A 13,851-nucleotide genomic window follows, 5' to 3' on the forward strand; every position below is an offset into this window, starting at 1 on the left:
TCCATCGTTCAAACTCATTCATCATCTGGGCATCGCGATTTTTTATTAGTGTTGCGATTGATTAACAAAAGAACGGGTTGAATTAGCGTTGCGTTAAAATAATAATCGCGTTTGCATTAGCGTTGCGTTAAAATTGAAATCGCGTTTGTATTAGTAGTTTGTATTTCTTATAAAATTGAATTTAAATTTATTTCATTTGTAATTTTAAATTCTTTCAATAATTAATCGTAATATTTTTAATGTCTATAATTTTTGTTTAATTTGTTTTTGAGCGTAGTGTTGCGTTGAAAGATAATCGCGTTTGTCAAGTAGTGTTGCGAGCATTAAATGCCCAATTTTCTTCCACTGAGATTTTGTGTGAGATTTTTCCAGTTCCTGAATCACTTGACGTAGCTGAATAAGCTACATACGAAGGTGATTATATGTCAGCAATCAAGAAGTTTGCACTGATTATTGCTGTTGCGTATACAATTTAAATACATTTTCAGGAAAATATAATATTTCTGTCAATTATTAATAATTATATTGTAATCGTAATCATATTTTAATATTTTATTTTATTAATATTTGTAGTCTTATTTGTTTCAGAAAGTCTTGCATAATTCATGTGAATCAAAAGATACTTGTATTTCAACGTTTTTCTTTTCCTTAATTTTATTGAGATTATTTTATTAGGATTTCAGTATCTACATATTATTATTTTGGGAGATTTTAGATTTATTGTAAGCATATATACAAAAAAAAATATACAAGAAAAGAAAATGAAAATTGTAGAGTTTAGAAATATTTTAAATTTGATTTGGTAAAAGATAGATGATATTAAGAAAGTTAGATGATATTAAGTAAATTTGAAATTAGGTAAGATATTTTTATGTTTTGTTAAATTCAAAAATTCATTAAATTTTTCACTTTTCATTATGTAGTCAAATTTAAAAAAATCATTATTATTTACTATATAATTCATAATCGTATTCCTGATACGATTATAAAGTTTATAACAAATAATATTAATTGACTACACATGCAATTATATTTTATGTGAATTTATAATTTATTATATTAATGATAACATTTTTATTTTCATCTTTAAAAATTATAATATATATTTTTTTACAGATTTTTTTACTGTCTGTATTTTTATTATTTAAATAATAAATTGTATGCATTTACAATAACATAAATTCAAAAAAACTATCCTCTTTTTTCCTGAAGTCGGTAATACAGAATTTCTTATATAAATTGTATATTTCCCGCGAGATGTCACATTTATTCTATTCTTTACTTGTAAAAAAAATTCTATGAAGATAGCAATCCTTTCTTATCCACAGCACATAAAGAAGACTTCTATTGAAAACAGTTGTTTTACAGATATGGTACTCATGTATACATTGAAGAATATTTATTGCATTGTTTAAATGTGCAATTTTAAATCTCTTCTGAAATTCTGAATTTAAATCTAATTGAAATAGAAAGATATATTAAATTTCCAAATAATTAAATATGAGTTTAAATATAAAGAAATAAAAATACATATTTTATAACGATTTTACCTCTCTCTTCACTTCTCTTTTCACTTCCTGGACTATGTTCCAAGTGAAACTTCTTTGTATAACAACATGATCTCATGTAACAAATAATAGGTGAACGTGATTGGTGAACAACAGAGTACATAATTTGATATCTTGGAATTCAAAAAAGTTATTTTTCCACGAGTGATTTTTCATGAAAAAATATTCACATTTCTAAATTTCAAAAATTATATGCAGTTTTCAGAAAATAACGAAAAATTATTCAATTTAGAATTTTGATATAACAATTCCATATATGTGTATACTATAATAAATTATAATTTTCTTAATTTTGGAACTTTTCTATAGAATGAAAATTATTATAAATAAATATATATTTTAATTTAATGCAGAAGAAAGAATAATGACAGTTTTCCAGTCAATCCAATTGTCATATGATTATTTCACATTATAATTTAAATTAAAGATTATTATAACATAGATAAATTTAATTAAAATCCACATGATTAAAAATAATACGATGAATTAATGAAATTTTTTTCTAATCTGCATTATATAACATTCATGAATAATTGTTAGATCGTTAAGATATTTATATTTTTACTATTATGCTCGTGTTCGTAATACTATTTCATTTTTTGTTCATCCAATAATGGAATAATTATACATATGTATAATTACTTTTATTCTCATATCACAACTAAAAGAATTTCTAATTACCACATCTGAGTAATTAAGAATCAAGAAATAGATATCCTTGCAATCAACGATTTGGAATAGTCATTCAGAAACGCTCTATTCTATTGTGACTTGCACGTCAAAAATAAAACGACTTACATTGAAAACTCGAAGAAAGAAAAATATATAGACAGGAAGAAGTATTATGGAATAATGTAAAAATGTATTGAATACATGTCTTCACAGACAATGGTTTAAAAGCGACGTACAAAAGATAACACAATGGAAAAAATGAGGGCAATGATCAAATCAAAAGTATTCAATAAAACGGCTATTTATCTCTTCCGTTTCTTTATCGAAGTTTTATGGTTTTCTTTACATAACATCTACATTCTTATTCCATGATTCTTCCTTTATAAATGATCGTATTAATGGTAAGTAATCACTCTAATTACTATTAATCACATTGTAAATGATTTTTCTTTTATTGATAATTGATCGACGAACAAAAATAATTATTCTAATTGTATTTACCGACTTCGTATCGTCAATCTTCAAAGATAAAACTAATTGCGGTATTTCATATTATTACAAGCGTTTTATATGCGTTTCTAATACTGTCCATGATTCATATTTTAATCATATTTTTCTAAATTTATATTGATATTTATTTTGTATGAGGAAAAGAAGATTGAAGATTGCCCAATCATCACGATTCGAAACAGACATAAACGAGAATGTGCAATCACGTTTAATGACTGCGTAGTGAAAACATAGTGAAAACTGTCAAGCATAGAACAAAAAAGTCGTGCACACTGGAGCATTGCGCGATACACGAAATGGCAAAGATACGGTCTGCATTTTGTTATCATAGAAAAATTAATTAAAAGTAAAAGTTCTACATTCCTTTAAAAGAAAAAATGTCTTTTATGAATTTAATCCTTACATCGATTTGCCAGGTAGAAGAGTAAAAAATAGAAAGACACAGACATTATTTATCATTATTCAAGCGTCAACGAAGTTCAAGTTATTAAATTATGGCAGTGTCGTATTACGATTCGGCTATGAAACAAAATATTCAGAAGTTACAACTCGTCCAAAGGTATAGTGTATTTTATTTAATTTTCGAACCGAGATGAAATGCAATCAAAAAGATCACTTTTTTCATTTTTCATTAAAAATGTTCAAATTGGTCTTTTTTTACAATTAAGTCTACCACATTGAATTTTAATCCTGATTACGAGCTTCTTTTCTTCTTTTCGTTTTTCCATTTCCGCGAACGCGTCGTTAACCTTCACCCAAACTGACTGATCGATAAAAAGGATTCAATCATTTAGTCGATTCGGCCTTGCCGTCTTCATAACGTTGCATTTTGAATAATTCTTGAGCGTGCTCGCGTAATACCGGTAACACGTATCACCGTTTTCCCACGTTTCATCGGTTTGCCTTGTCCTAACGCTGACAATCGCCGTTTTCTGTCTTCGTATTGTGACTCGTAGTTACAGTGCAATGTGAAAGATACACGATGATTTGCAATCGTGTGTATATCGAAAGAGTGAATGTAAAAAATAAATTTAGATGAAGATTCGATGGTAACGTAGATAACATTAAGGAAATGTGGATGTTGAGGAAATATCATGAAGATTATTTTTTTTATTGTATATATATGTATTGCGTTATATTACATTCGTCAACAAACGTATATATTATGTATTAGTTAGCTCGTTAATTAGCTCAATCTTTTCTGTCCTGTGTAAATATAAATGTTACGTATCACTTTGTTATTGTTATTTAAAGTGGAGATATTTAAATTGTTAGTTGGTGAATCTTATGATTCCCTCTTTGCATAATTTGCTTCGCAAATAGACCTATTTTATGTCGTATAACTTTGATTTTCAAACGAAGAAACGAATAATGAAATAAGAAAAATACAAAGTGATAAAAAGAAAAAGAATAAAATCAAAAATGAAAGATTCTTTAGAAAATATATTCAAGATAGAGATCACAAGATATGATATGGAGATTCGTTAGAAATACGATCAAATTCATCTATCTAAACCTCAATTCCAATTTAAATTTAAATGAAAAATCCTTCTGTTTTATATGAATAAAACCTAAGTAAGTAGAGTTCTATCTTTATATGTTTTAATTCGAAAAAATACACGCAAAGATGTATTAACCACGGACAAAAAAAAGTCGAAGAAACGCATGGATGCGTCTCGTAAACGGTGGCGTACTTGAACCCAGAATTGGGGCCAGTGCGTGGGACCGGTGTACCTTTTATCTCTTGACAGGATTAGCATTGTCGAAGTTGTGCTGGGAGAACACGAGGCGCGCTTTTAAAGTAAAAACCACGATATTGCGTTACCGCTTCTGGTGCGGCATTGAGGCCTGAATTTGCGTTTCGTTAATTCCTTCTCCGCGTTAATTCAATTTCGCTTGCGAAGACCCCGGTAATTGGTTACGTGCGCGCGATACGTGATCTTGTATTTTTCGAAACCTGTGGTAAATCCTTAAATATCGTTCTTCTCCTTCGAATGAACAATTGAAGAAATTGAATAGAATCTATTTTTCCATCTCTTGGACAAAACGAAAGATTGAAAATCGTAGAATAGATCTTATTTTTTATTAATACGAATCACTTTAGCAAAGCGCAACGAAAAAGATAGAATTTAGAATCCGCATAGATGAAATTGTTTTCTCGCTCGGAAACAAAACTTATTTATAACAATTTTACAATTCCCGCGTTGCGCAAGCAACTAGCTCAATTATATATGGAATAAAACGTATACACGAATAGCAAAACTTCGCCAACAGTAATTCAAGGTCCGACGTGCTATAAACGATAAATGTTAGCCGTTTTTCAAATCATCGTGAGACTATCCTCGTCAGGGTGCGGTTGTTTATCGGATTTCTTGCCGATCTACGGGTTTAATCTCCGTCAAGATGATGCGTCACGCATGTGGACGCACGTTTCACGATCGATGAAAACGAGTGCATGGCGATCACCTTGAACAAATGCTCGCGATTAATACTAATCATTCATTTTTCTTCGCATTGTTTCCCACGGTTTTTATCATATTATTTACAAAATTGTGATCGAATCACGATTGGAATTGATTGGCAATAAAGATATGTAAATATCGAGTGATTGGTTTCCTATAAAGAGGAATTTAAATTAAATTAACAATTATTAAAAATTGTAATAAACTCGAATCTTTACGATTAATTTTATGTCGACTAGACACAATGCCAATTCACAGCGATTATCTCATATTATTAAAAATACTGAATCATCGTCTGCTTGAAAAAAAAAAAAAAGAAAAAAAAATAGAAACGGAGGAAGATTAATCACGAGTCGAAAAACGACTGTCGAACAATGAGTATTAAACGTGCAATTTCAACCCTGTCGACTTCTCACGACCATTGCAATGTTTATTAAAAAACTTGCAAAATTATGAGTCACGATTTCAATTAAAGGCTGATGCGACGGTGACACAATGGTGTTTAAGAATTCTCAGGGAGGTACAAGTAGTCGAAGCAGGAAGCAACACCGATCAGATTCTCTCTTAAAGATAATTGCGTAATTAGGCATGCGGATAACGATGAATCATTCGCGTGAATCGACTCATTTTTTTTTTCCACTTTCATAGAATTCGTCGATTGATGTTTCATATGCAAATCGTGTTATTAGTTTTTTTTTTATCGTCAATATTTTTCAATAGTCACTTCTTCCTAACACTTCTGTAACTTCCTTTGTAACGCGTTTCGTAATCAAATAAACGACAATTCTTATCGTTCCATTTCATCCCTTAATCTAATCGAGAATAACATCTATTATACCCCATCATCCATCATTCAGAAGTCTCGATCTATCTTCCATCCATCCCATCTTCTATCAATTTTGATCGATTACTATAATAATCACAGCGAAACTCTTTCGTTGACGAGTGGTCTTCTCACAAAGATTAATAAATTTTCCAAAATTTTCTAATTTACCAAAAGACGAGTCTCGATTCTTTTTAATCGATCCTTCGAGATGAAAACGATCGATGCAATGACCCGACAAAGCTGAAGGACGAATGTAAAAATTGTTACAAGATGCAAAAGAGGCGCGTGCCCGGCTCCCAGACAATGAGACTCATTGAGAGAGAGGTCGACGACGTGTAGGACGACGGTTGTCAACGTGAGAGCTTGGAGCTTTCGTAATCGACCAGCAGGTTGATTCCTCCGTAGCCTTCTCACTGGCCTGTTTTTGTCGTAGCAACGTCGAATTTCTTCTTAATCGACGTGCCTCGTATGAGATTTCCATATGAGTCAACGAACCTCTTCTCTTAATGTAATTTTCAATTACTTGAAAAAAGAAAAAAAATAACGAATGGTGGTCAATTTAAATGAAGGTTTTAAAAATAATACGAAGGAAAAAAATATATATATAACTATTATGCATTAAAAGAAACAATGTCATTTGAATAAAAAGAGCGGCAAAAACTCTGACCTATTTAATCAGAACGGATTCGTGCCGATGATTTCAGTCCATATCGTAAACTCAGGCTCATAAATCAATATTATCCTCAATCTGCAACTGAAACTATATTATCATCAGAAAAAATTTATTGCGATCAGTAAGAAAAATTAATACGAGTGCCCTGATCTCAAATATTAAATTTTTCAGTTTCACTTCTTCTTCTTCTTGGTTCAGAATCACGATAATCAGTGACAAAAACGAATACTGCGAAACATTCTAACATTCCATTGCATTAATCAATTAAGTTTCTTTCTTATCGATCGTCTTTTACCGAAACTCGACGATGGACCGTTTTCACGAGCTCGATCTTATCGTTGACAAAAATGTCATTTCTTTTTCTACCATTTTTCCCAAGGCCCAATTCCATCCTCCCACGCTTGTCCACGAATCGAGACATCCTCGACGCGACGACGACACACCAAGGTGTGCACACGCGGATCCCCACCTCTCGCCACGGATGACCTCCCCCGTGGTCGAACTGCTTCGCAGGGATAAATGTACACTTGGCGTCGGCCACGAGGCTTTTAGCAACGGCAGAACGAAACTGCCGCTCGTCAACAACAATCATCGCCGCGTCTCATTGTCCAGAATCGTTGAGATCGGCGCGCTCGATCGACGACGGCCCCAAAGAGAGAAATTACGTGCAACGTTCGGCCGCTAAGGGGATGAAAAGATCGGTAGTAGTAAGTCTCTTCCTCTTCGAATCGAGAATTGTCGTCGATGACTTCGCCAATGAATTATTGACAACGTTTTGGATTGGAGGAACGTTGGAGGATGTGGAAGAAGGTTTCTGTAGGAGGGTGAAAGTGTTGCACGTGAATAGGATGGAAATTTGGGGAGGGGTTGATCGTATGGGTCGGTGAATCTGTTAATTGGAGTTAGTTTCATGAGTTTGTTGTTGTTGTTGTTGTTGTTGTTGTTGTGAGAGAGAGAAAGTGCATAGATTTGAAGTTTAAATTTCTTTCTTAAGATTTGATGTGGTGGAATTGTACAATTCTTCTAACGTATACGTTTTCCAATGGATAATGAGATTTTTTTTTCATCTTAATAGAAGTGCATGTATAAATTTAATAAAAAAAATACTAGAATTGAATGGAGGCTACTAATTGAGAAATCCGTGATTAAGATATGTATATATAGCAAGTTTCTCACGAGTCGATTAAATTGCATCGCAATCGTGCTCGAGGATCAAACATTCAAGGTTGCAGGATCGGTGCGCGATCGTAGATGACCCACTACTCTGCATGAATAGCCTTTCATGCTGAAAGGAGGAAATACGTAACGCGAAGACGTAATAACCAAGAAGTCGACAAATCAATTGCACGTAAATTGCACGTTTCGCTCGTAATGCAACGCGCTGGGCATGATTTACGAAAGCAATGTAATATCTTACCATTGAGACTAATGATCGTCAAATTCATCTGTTATTTCTCGTTATTTCAAATCGCGCAATTGGCATATTTATTTATTTTGAGTAATTGATTTGGAGTCAAATTTTCAAATTTTTAAAGAATTGTCAGGGAAGGTTCATTGTCCTCGATATATTTTTGAAACGGAAGAAAGAACGAACGAATCGCGTGTAACATTGAAAAGAACAGTTTATTTTTATTGACGTATATCTATCGATATATACGTTCGATATTGGCGCCACAAATATCTTCCATCGGCGTAATAGCGATCGATGGGAACACATTAGGAAGAAATATGAAAGAAATTTCTGCTCTGTAGACATGGAGCCATTGTTTCTAACTTTTTCTTCTTATATTTTTCAGATGATGCCTTCTTGGATTCTTTTCGGTTTATTTTCCTTGGTTCACGGTCAGCTGGATATACCGTCCTTGAATGAGAATTCTCGCGATAATTTTGGCAGGCGATTTCCACCTACGGAAGCCGAGTTGCAAGACATTTTAGCCAGATTGGACTTCCTTGGTACCGAGAGATGCAGCGCAAACGTGGCTGCGCAATGGTCCTACGAAACGGACGTGAACGAATACACTCAGATACAGGCGGTGAGTATGCGAAATATTCACCGGTATATTGTTCAATTCTATTTAAAATTCCATCCATGTGTAATTTAAGTTACAATTTCCACGAATTCGTGACCGAAACACCCGCATATGCGATAACAATTTTCGAGTTTCGGTAAAAAGTACCGATGAGGTCCGGTTTATCATCGGATCCGTTATCATTCAACTTTCTTCCTTTCCATTCCGAAAGTCACCAATTTACCGCAATGAATTCAGTTGGAATTAATTCAATCAACCTCATAAACTAACGAGCCTCTTCGTCTGTCCACGGACTTAATTATCCTCGTCGCTTAACGAAACGTTTAATTTGGACATTTCAAAACCATTTATCTCGATAATCCACACGATTAAATAATTCCAAATTATCTCAAGATATCTTCAATAATCGACACAGTCAATTACAAAATTCTCACGTTCGGACATATCCTTTTCTCAAGATCAGGCATAAGAGTTAGACATAATAAATTAAGACGTATCCTAAAATCGTGTATTCCAACAGCGTGCACCGCGATCGTTCGATGTTGCTCGATGACACTGAGACCTCGACCCGCTCCGTGAGAGACGTCATCGCGGCTGTCAGATCGCGGGGAATCGCGATTTCGCGTGCACGTTTCCTCGGTGGCCGGCCTTTGTTGTCCGCTTAGGGGCCGAACACCTTCGCGGGAAATATTCCCACCGGCTCCCATTGTGGCATCGGTGTATCCCAAATGATTTCGCAACGGAACATCAGTCCAAGTCGGAATGGAAATGTTCAGCCTTCAACGCGAAATCCGCTATGTTAGTCGCGTGATGCTAATGATAATAGTCGTGTCTTCGTTTTTCTTCTTCTTCTTCTTTTCCTTCGTTATTCTTCAATACTTGGGGAAACTCGTCTATCGAGACGATGTCGAAGGCATGAGATTTTCTTCGATGTTGCTTAATTCTATGTTCAAGAGTTTGAATATGTACTGGTTTCTAATAGAGATCTGTTGAATTTATGGAAAGGAATTTATTTTTACCAAAATATTATTAATGAATTAATTTTTTTACCTCGAATTCTTCGATAATTTTAATATGTTTAATAAATGTACAAAATGATTTTCGAAAAGATGATTTTATTTCTTAGAGGTTTAGGAATGGGAGGGGAGAGGAAAATTGAAGAAGAAATCGTTCAGAATTTTCTTCATTCCTCTTTATATGTATCTGTGAAATGAAAATTAGGCGTTTATTTTACTTTTCCTTTTAAATCAGAATTCTTCTATGACGATTGAACGTTTCTCAATGACCTATAAAGAAACCTGTGTCCACTTTCTCGAGTATTTTCCTTTCCTTCAACGCCTTCGTCTATCTCTAATCCTATGAAGAGTGAAGATAACTGTGTTTATCGGTAACGGTAAACCTGGCGTTGGTCGATTTGCACTTCGAACCAGTTCCACATGGACAAGCGCCTTCCACACTGATTACTACCTTGCTATTCGATACAAGACTTTGCATATTCCATTGCAAAATAATACCATCATCGATGAATAAAAATTAAATAATGTTATAAAATCGATTTTTTGAGCATATTTAAGTAACAAGATAAAAAATATTTGTTTCCAGCTCGAAGCTCAGAGAATATACGCAGACTTTCAGAATCAGGCTTGGTTCCTGATTTCGAGGATCGATAAAAATAATATCAGAGATCCTGTGATCAGAAGACGTCTCAGATATTTGTCTGTGGTTGGTCCATCGGCTCTTCCACCGGATCAATTGGACAGGGTAAATAACAATTACCTAATACATGAAAATCATCATCATTTGATAAATCGATTTTTATTGATTTCTTATCTGCTACATTGTTTCTAATAGATAAGAAGGAAGTGATTTTATGTGTAAAAAATGAAGAATTTAATATACATACTTAAAAAATATAAAAAAAAGGATATAGTATAATATACTCTGTTTTTTTTTATGGTCTATAAATATGAATGTAAGAAACATGAATAATAGCAAGAATAAAACAATCAACTCGATTACTCGTTAAAAACGCAAATCTCCGCGGAAAAAAAGAAAAATCAAAAATAACAAACGAAAAAAAAGCAATCGAATCTATTCACTCCATCACTCACTTCCGTTTCTAGTTAGTCGCGTAACAGACTCTTTCAAATAGGAAGTATAAATTTCATTTCCTAACGATAATAAATGCTTATTTTTTTCAACAATAAAGAAAAAAAGAGGAAAGGAAAAAACAATCTACGAGACACAAATTTTCTCCATCTTTCCTTTTTATATTTCTTTCCTTACGATTTATTCTCCCAATAATATTTTCTCTTTCCTTCCTTTTTCTCCTACTTTTCCTCCTTTCTCATTTCTTCCTTATTTTTCTTCTTCTTTTTTTTTTTTCAGTACAATCGCGTGATCAACGATATGCTGGCAGTGTACAACGAGGCTACCATTTGCGCGTACAACGATCCCTTCCGGTGCGGGCTGCGGCTGTATCCAGGTAATGAATAATATCCTCGAATTGTCCGTGAAGGAAAAAACAAACAACGATACGATTTTCACGGCTGGTAGTCGGCGAAATTGCCACGATACGCGTAAGCGGTTGTTACGCATAAGAAAGTGCCTCTCTAACACGTAAACACGAATGAACGATAAATATTTCATCGTTGTGCGTTAAAAGAAGGAGGATTCATGAAAATTCATTATAATTTCTCTTTTTCTTTCACGCGTGTACGTGTTTCGACGGAAAATGGAAAATATTCTTAGCTCTATCTACTCGGATCATTTCTCTTTCCAAAGATAAAAGGATTAATTTCTATTTAATCTCTTAGATCATCCAGAAACGATTTTTTTTTTGCGTTGTAAGATGGAATATAAATAGATACGTATAATGAACGATGTCTCGTAAATTGCAGGAGACAATCAACGAGACAGAAACGAATTTTATGATCTTCTTTAAAGATTCTGTCTTCGCGATTTATTTAGATCTAGAAGATCGAGATTTTATCGATAACAATGATGTGAGTTGCAGACTTAAAAAAAAAAAAATAACTTTTAAACATTCGACGATTTTATCGATTATATTCCATAAAGATGGTCTGCCTTAAAAAAATGATCTTCTATGTCTTTGAAAAATCGTTTCGTCACATATCGCTGGTTAAGGACGAACACGTAACATATTTTCATTATGAATAATAATGATTCATTATGGATAATAATGAATAATAAAAGTGGATACGGGTAAGATCGGAAAGATAGATTATTTTGCTCAGGAAAATCGATATCGAAAATTGAATAATTGTAATTAAACTTGAAATTATGTAACTTTAACCTATAAAATCTATAAAATAAAAATTGTACAGGATATGATTTTGATATAATCAAATTTATATACTGTTATAATAATTTTGACGTTTTATGAGAAACTTAGAGTTATAGAGTTTTGAATCCATACAACTTACATTTATAATTATCTTATGCTTAAATCTATAACATTTGTTATAGTCCAAAACAAAATGGTTCATTACAACTGATATTCGTTTATCTCTAATTCACAACAAAATATGGATACTTCAGATCTATTCAACTTAAAACTATATAAGTTATACGTGTCACAAGAGACTATCAATCTTATGGTTATCGTGAAAATCGAGTTAAAGAATCTTATTTGAAGTACGATTAAATCTATAACATTTGTTATAATGTCCAAAACAAAATGGTTCATTACAACTGATATTCGTTTATCTCTAATTCACAACAAAATATGGATACTTCAGATCTATTCAACTTAAAACTATGCCAGTTGTTCGTGTCACAAGAGGCTATCAATCTTATGGTTATCGTGAAAATCGATCGAGTTAAAAAATCTTATTTGAAATACGATTCTGTATAAATAAATTGAACGTCGTCTTGCATGACGATTAATATCTAGTCTTGTTTGTTCGAAGAATAATATTGAATTACGTTATTTCGTAGATATATCGCAGATCATGGCGAAAAGTCGCAACTGGGATGAGTTGCAATATGTTTGGACGGAATGGAGAAGACGTAGCGGCATGAGGATCAAGGATCTATATCAACAACTTGTCACATTGAACAATGAGGCAGCTAAACTAAACAGTATGATTGAAAATTAACTTATTGTGCAGAGTGCAGAGATTTTCAATCTTTCGACAAATTCATACTACTTTTCCTTTGTTCTCCACCCGTTGATTTTATAATTATTCGCATATCTAATTGTTTCTTGTGTAGCATCGATTCGTATCATGATTTTAGAATCTATTTGCTGGATAAATGTGGCTGAAATAATTGAGAATTGGAAGAAATTATTATTATTTTTTTAAAATCACACAGATTTCACCGACGCGGCAGAATATTGGATGTTTCCTTACGAATCTCCCAATCTGCAACAAGATATCGATGAAATTTGGGAAATGATACGTCCCCTTTACGAAGAATTACACGCGTATATTCGAAGGAAATTAAGGGACTTGTACGGACCCGAGAAGATCGGCACTCATGCTCTTCTTCCAGCTCATATTCTTGGTACTAATACAATTTCAATTCTAAAATGTTCCATAATATCGATATTATTGTCATATTTTTAAATATTTTTTAAAATATAATTAATATTAACAGGAAATATTTGGGCTCAGTCATGGACTAACATTATCGATATCACGATTCCATATCCGGGAAAAAATAACCTAGATGTGACGCAGGAAATGCAGGCCCAAGTAAGAGTTTAAATATTATATAATTCTTATCAAAGTGGAATTAACTTGGACAGGATAATGAATTCAATCGTTCATTGTGCGCCAGATAGAATCGAAAGTAACCTGTTACGATTCGAAAGTAACGGCGAAGTGAGTGAAGATTCGAGAAATACAATGTTTCTCTCATTTCCATCCGAAATTTTTTATTTTTCTTCCTTTATTGTTCATTACGTGGAATTAAATTCTTAGATCGTATAAAACTTTGAACCCTTATAAATTTTCTATAAATACATAATGAACATTCGTAATCTATTCATGAGATAAATATATTCTTACAATGAAACTTATTATTAGATTAGATTAGTTTAATTTTTAATTTCGCAATTGCTTTTTTTTTTTTTTTTTTTTTT

General features: G+C 32.7%; 1 protein-coding gene across 3 annotated transcripts in view; it reads left to right on the plus strand.

Moving 5' to 3' along the window:
- The first annotated feature begins 7,259 nt into the window (after window positions 1–7,259).
- The window catches only part of LOC102673616 (angiotensin-converting enzyme), a 43,555-nt gene continuing 36,963 nt past the window's right edge, over window positions 7,260–13,851 (plus strand). The window contains exons 1-7 of one of the 3 annotated variants that reach the window (XM_006620252.2): window positions 7,260–7,418; window positions 8,508–8,744; window positions 10,344–10,502; window positions 11,130–11,226; window positions 12,702–12,845; window positions 13,080–13,271; window positions 13,365–13,462. In XM_006620252.2, coding sequence (XP_006620315.1) covers window positions 7,401–7,418; window positions 8,508–8,744; window positions 10,344–10,502; window positions 11,130–11,226; window positions 12,702–12,845; window positions 13,080–13,271; window positions 13,365–13,462 — 945 coding nt within the window. In that variant the 5' untranslated portion in view covers window positions 7,260–7,400. The remainder of the gene's footprint in view (window positions 7,419–8,507; window positions 8,745–10,343; window positions 10,503–11,129; window positions 11,227–12,701; window positions 12,846–13,079; window positions 13,272–13,364; window positions 13,463–13,851) is intronic. The other 2 variants (XM_031512672.1, XM_006620253.2) reach the window with 2 other exon arrangements.

The sequence above is a fragment of the Apis dorsata genome, unplaced genomic scaffold, assembly GCF_000469605.1.
Source record: "Apis dorsata unplaced genomic scaffold, Apis dorsata 1.3 scaffold_499, whole genome shotgun sequence".
Lineage (NCBI taxonomy): Eukaryota > Metazoa > Arthropoda > Insecta > Hymenoptera > Apidae > Apis > Apis dorsata.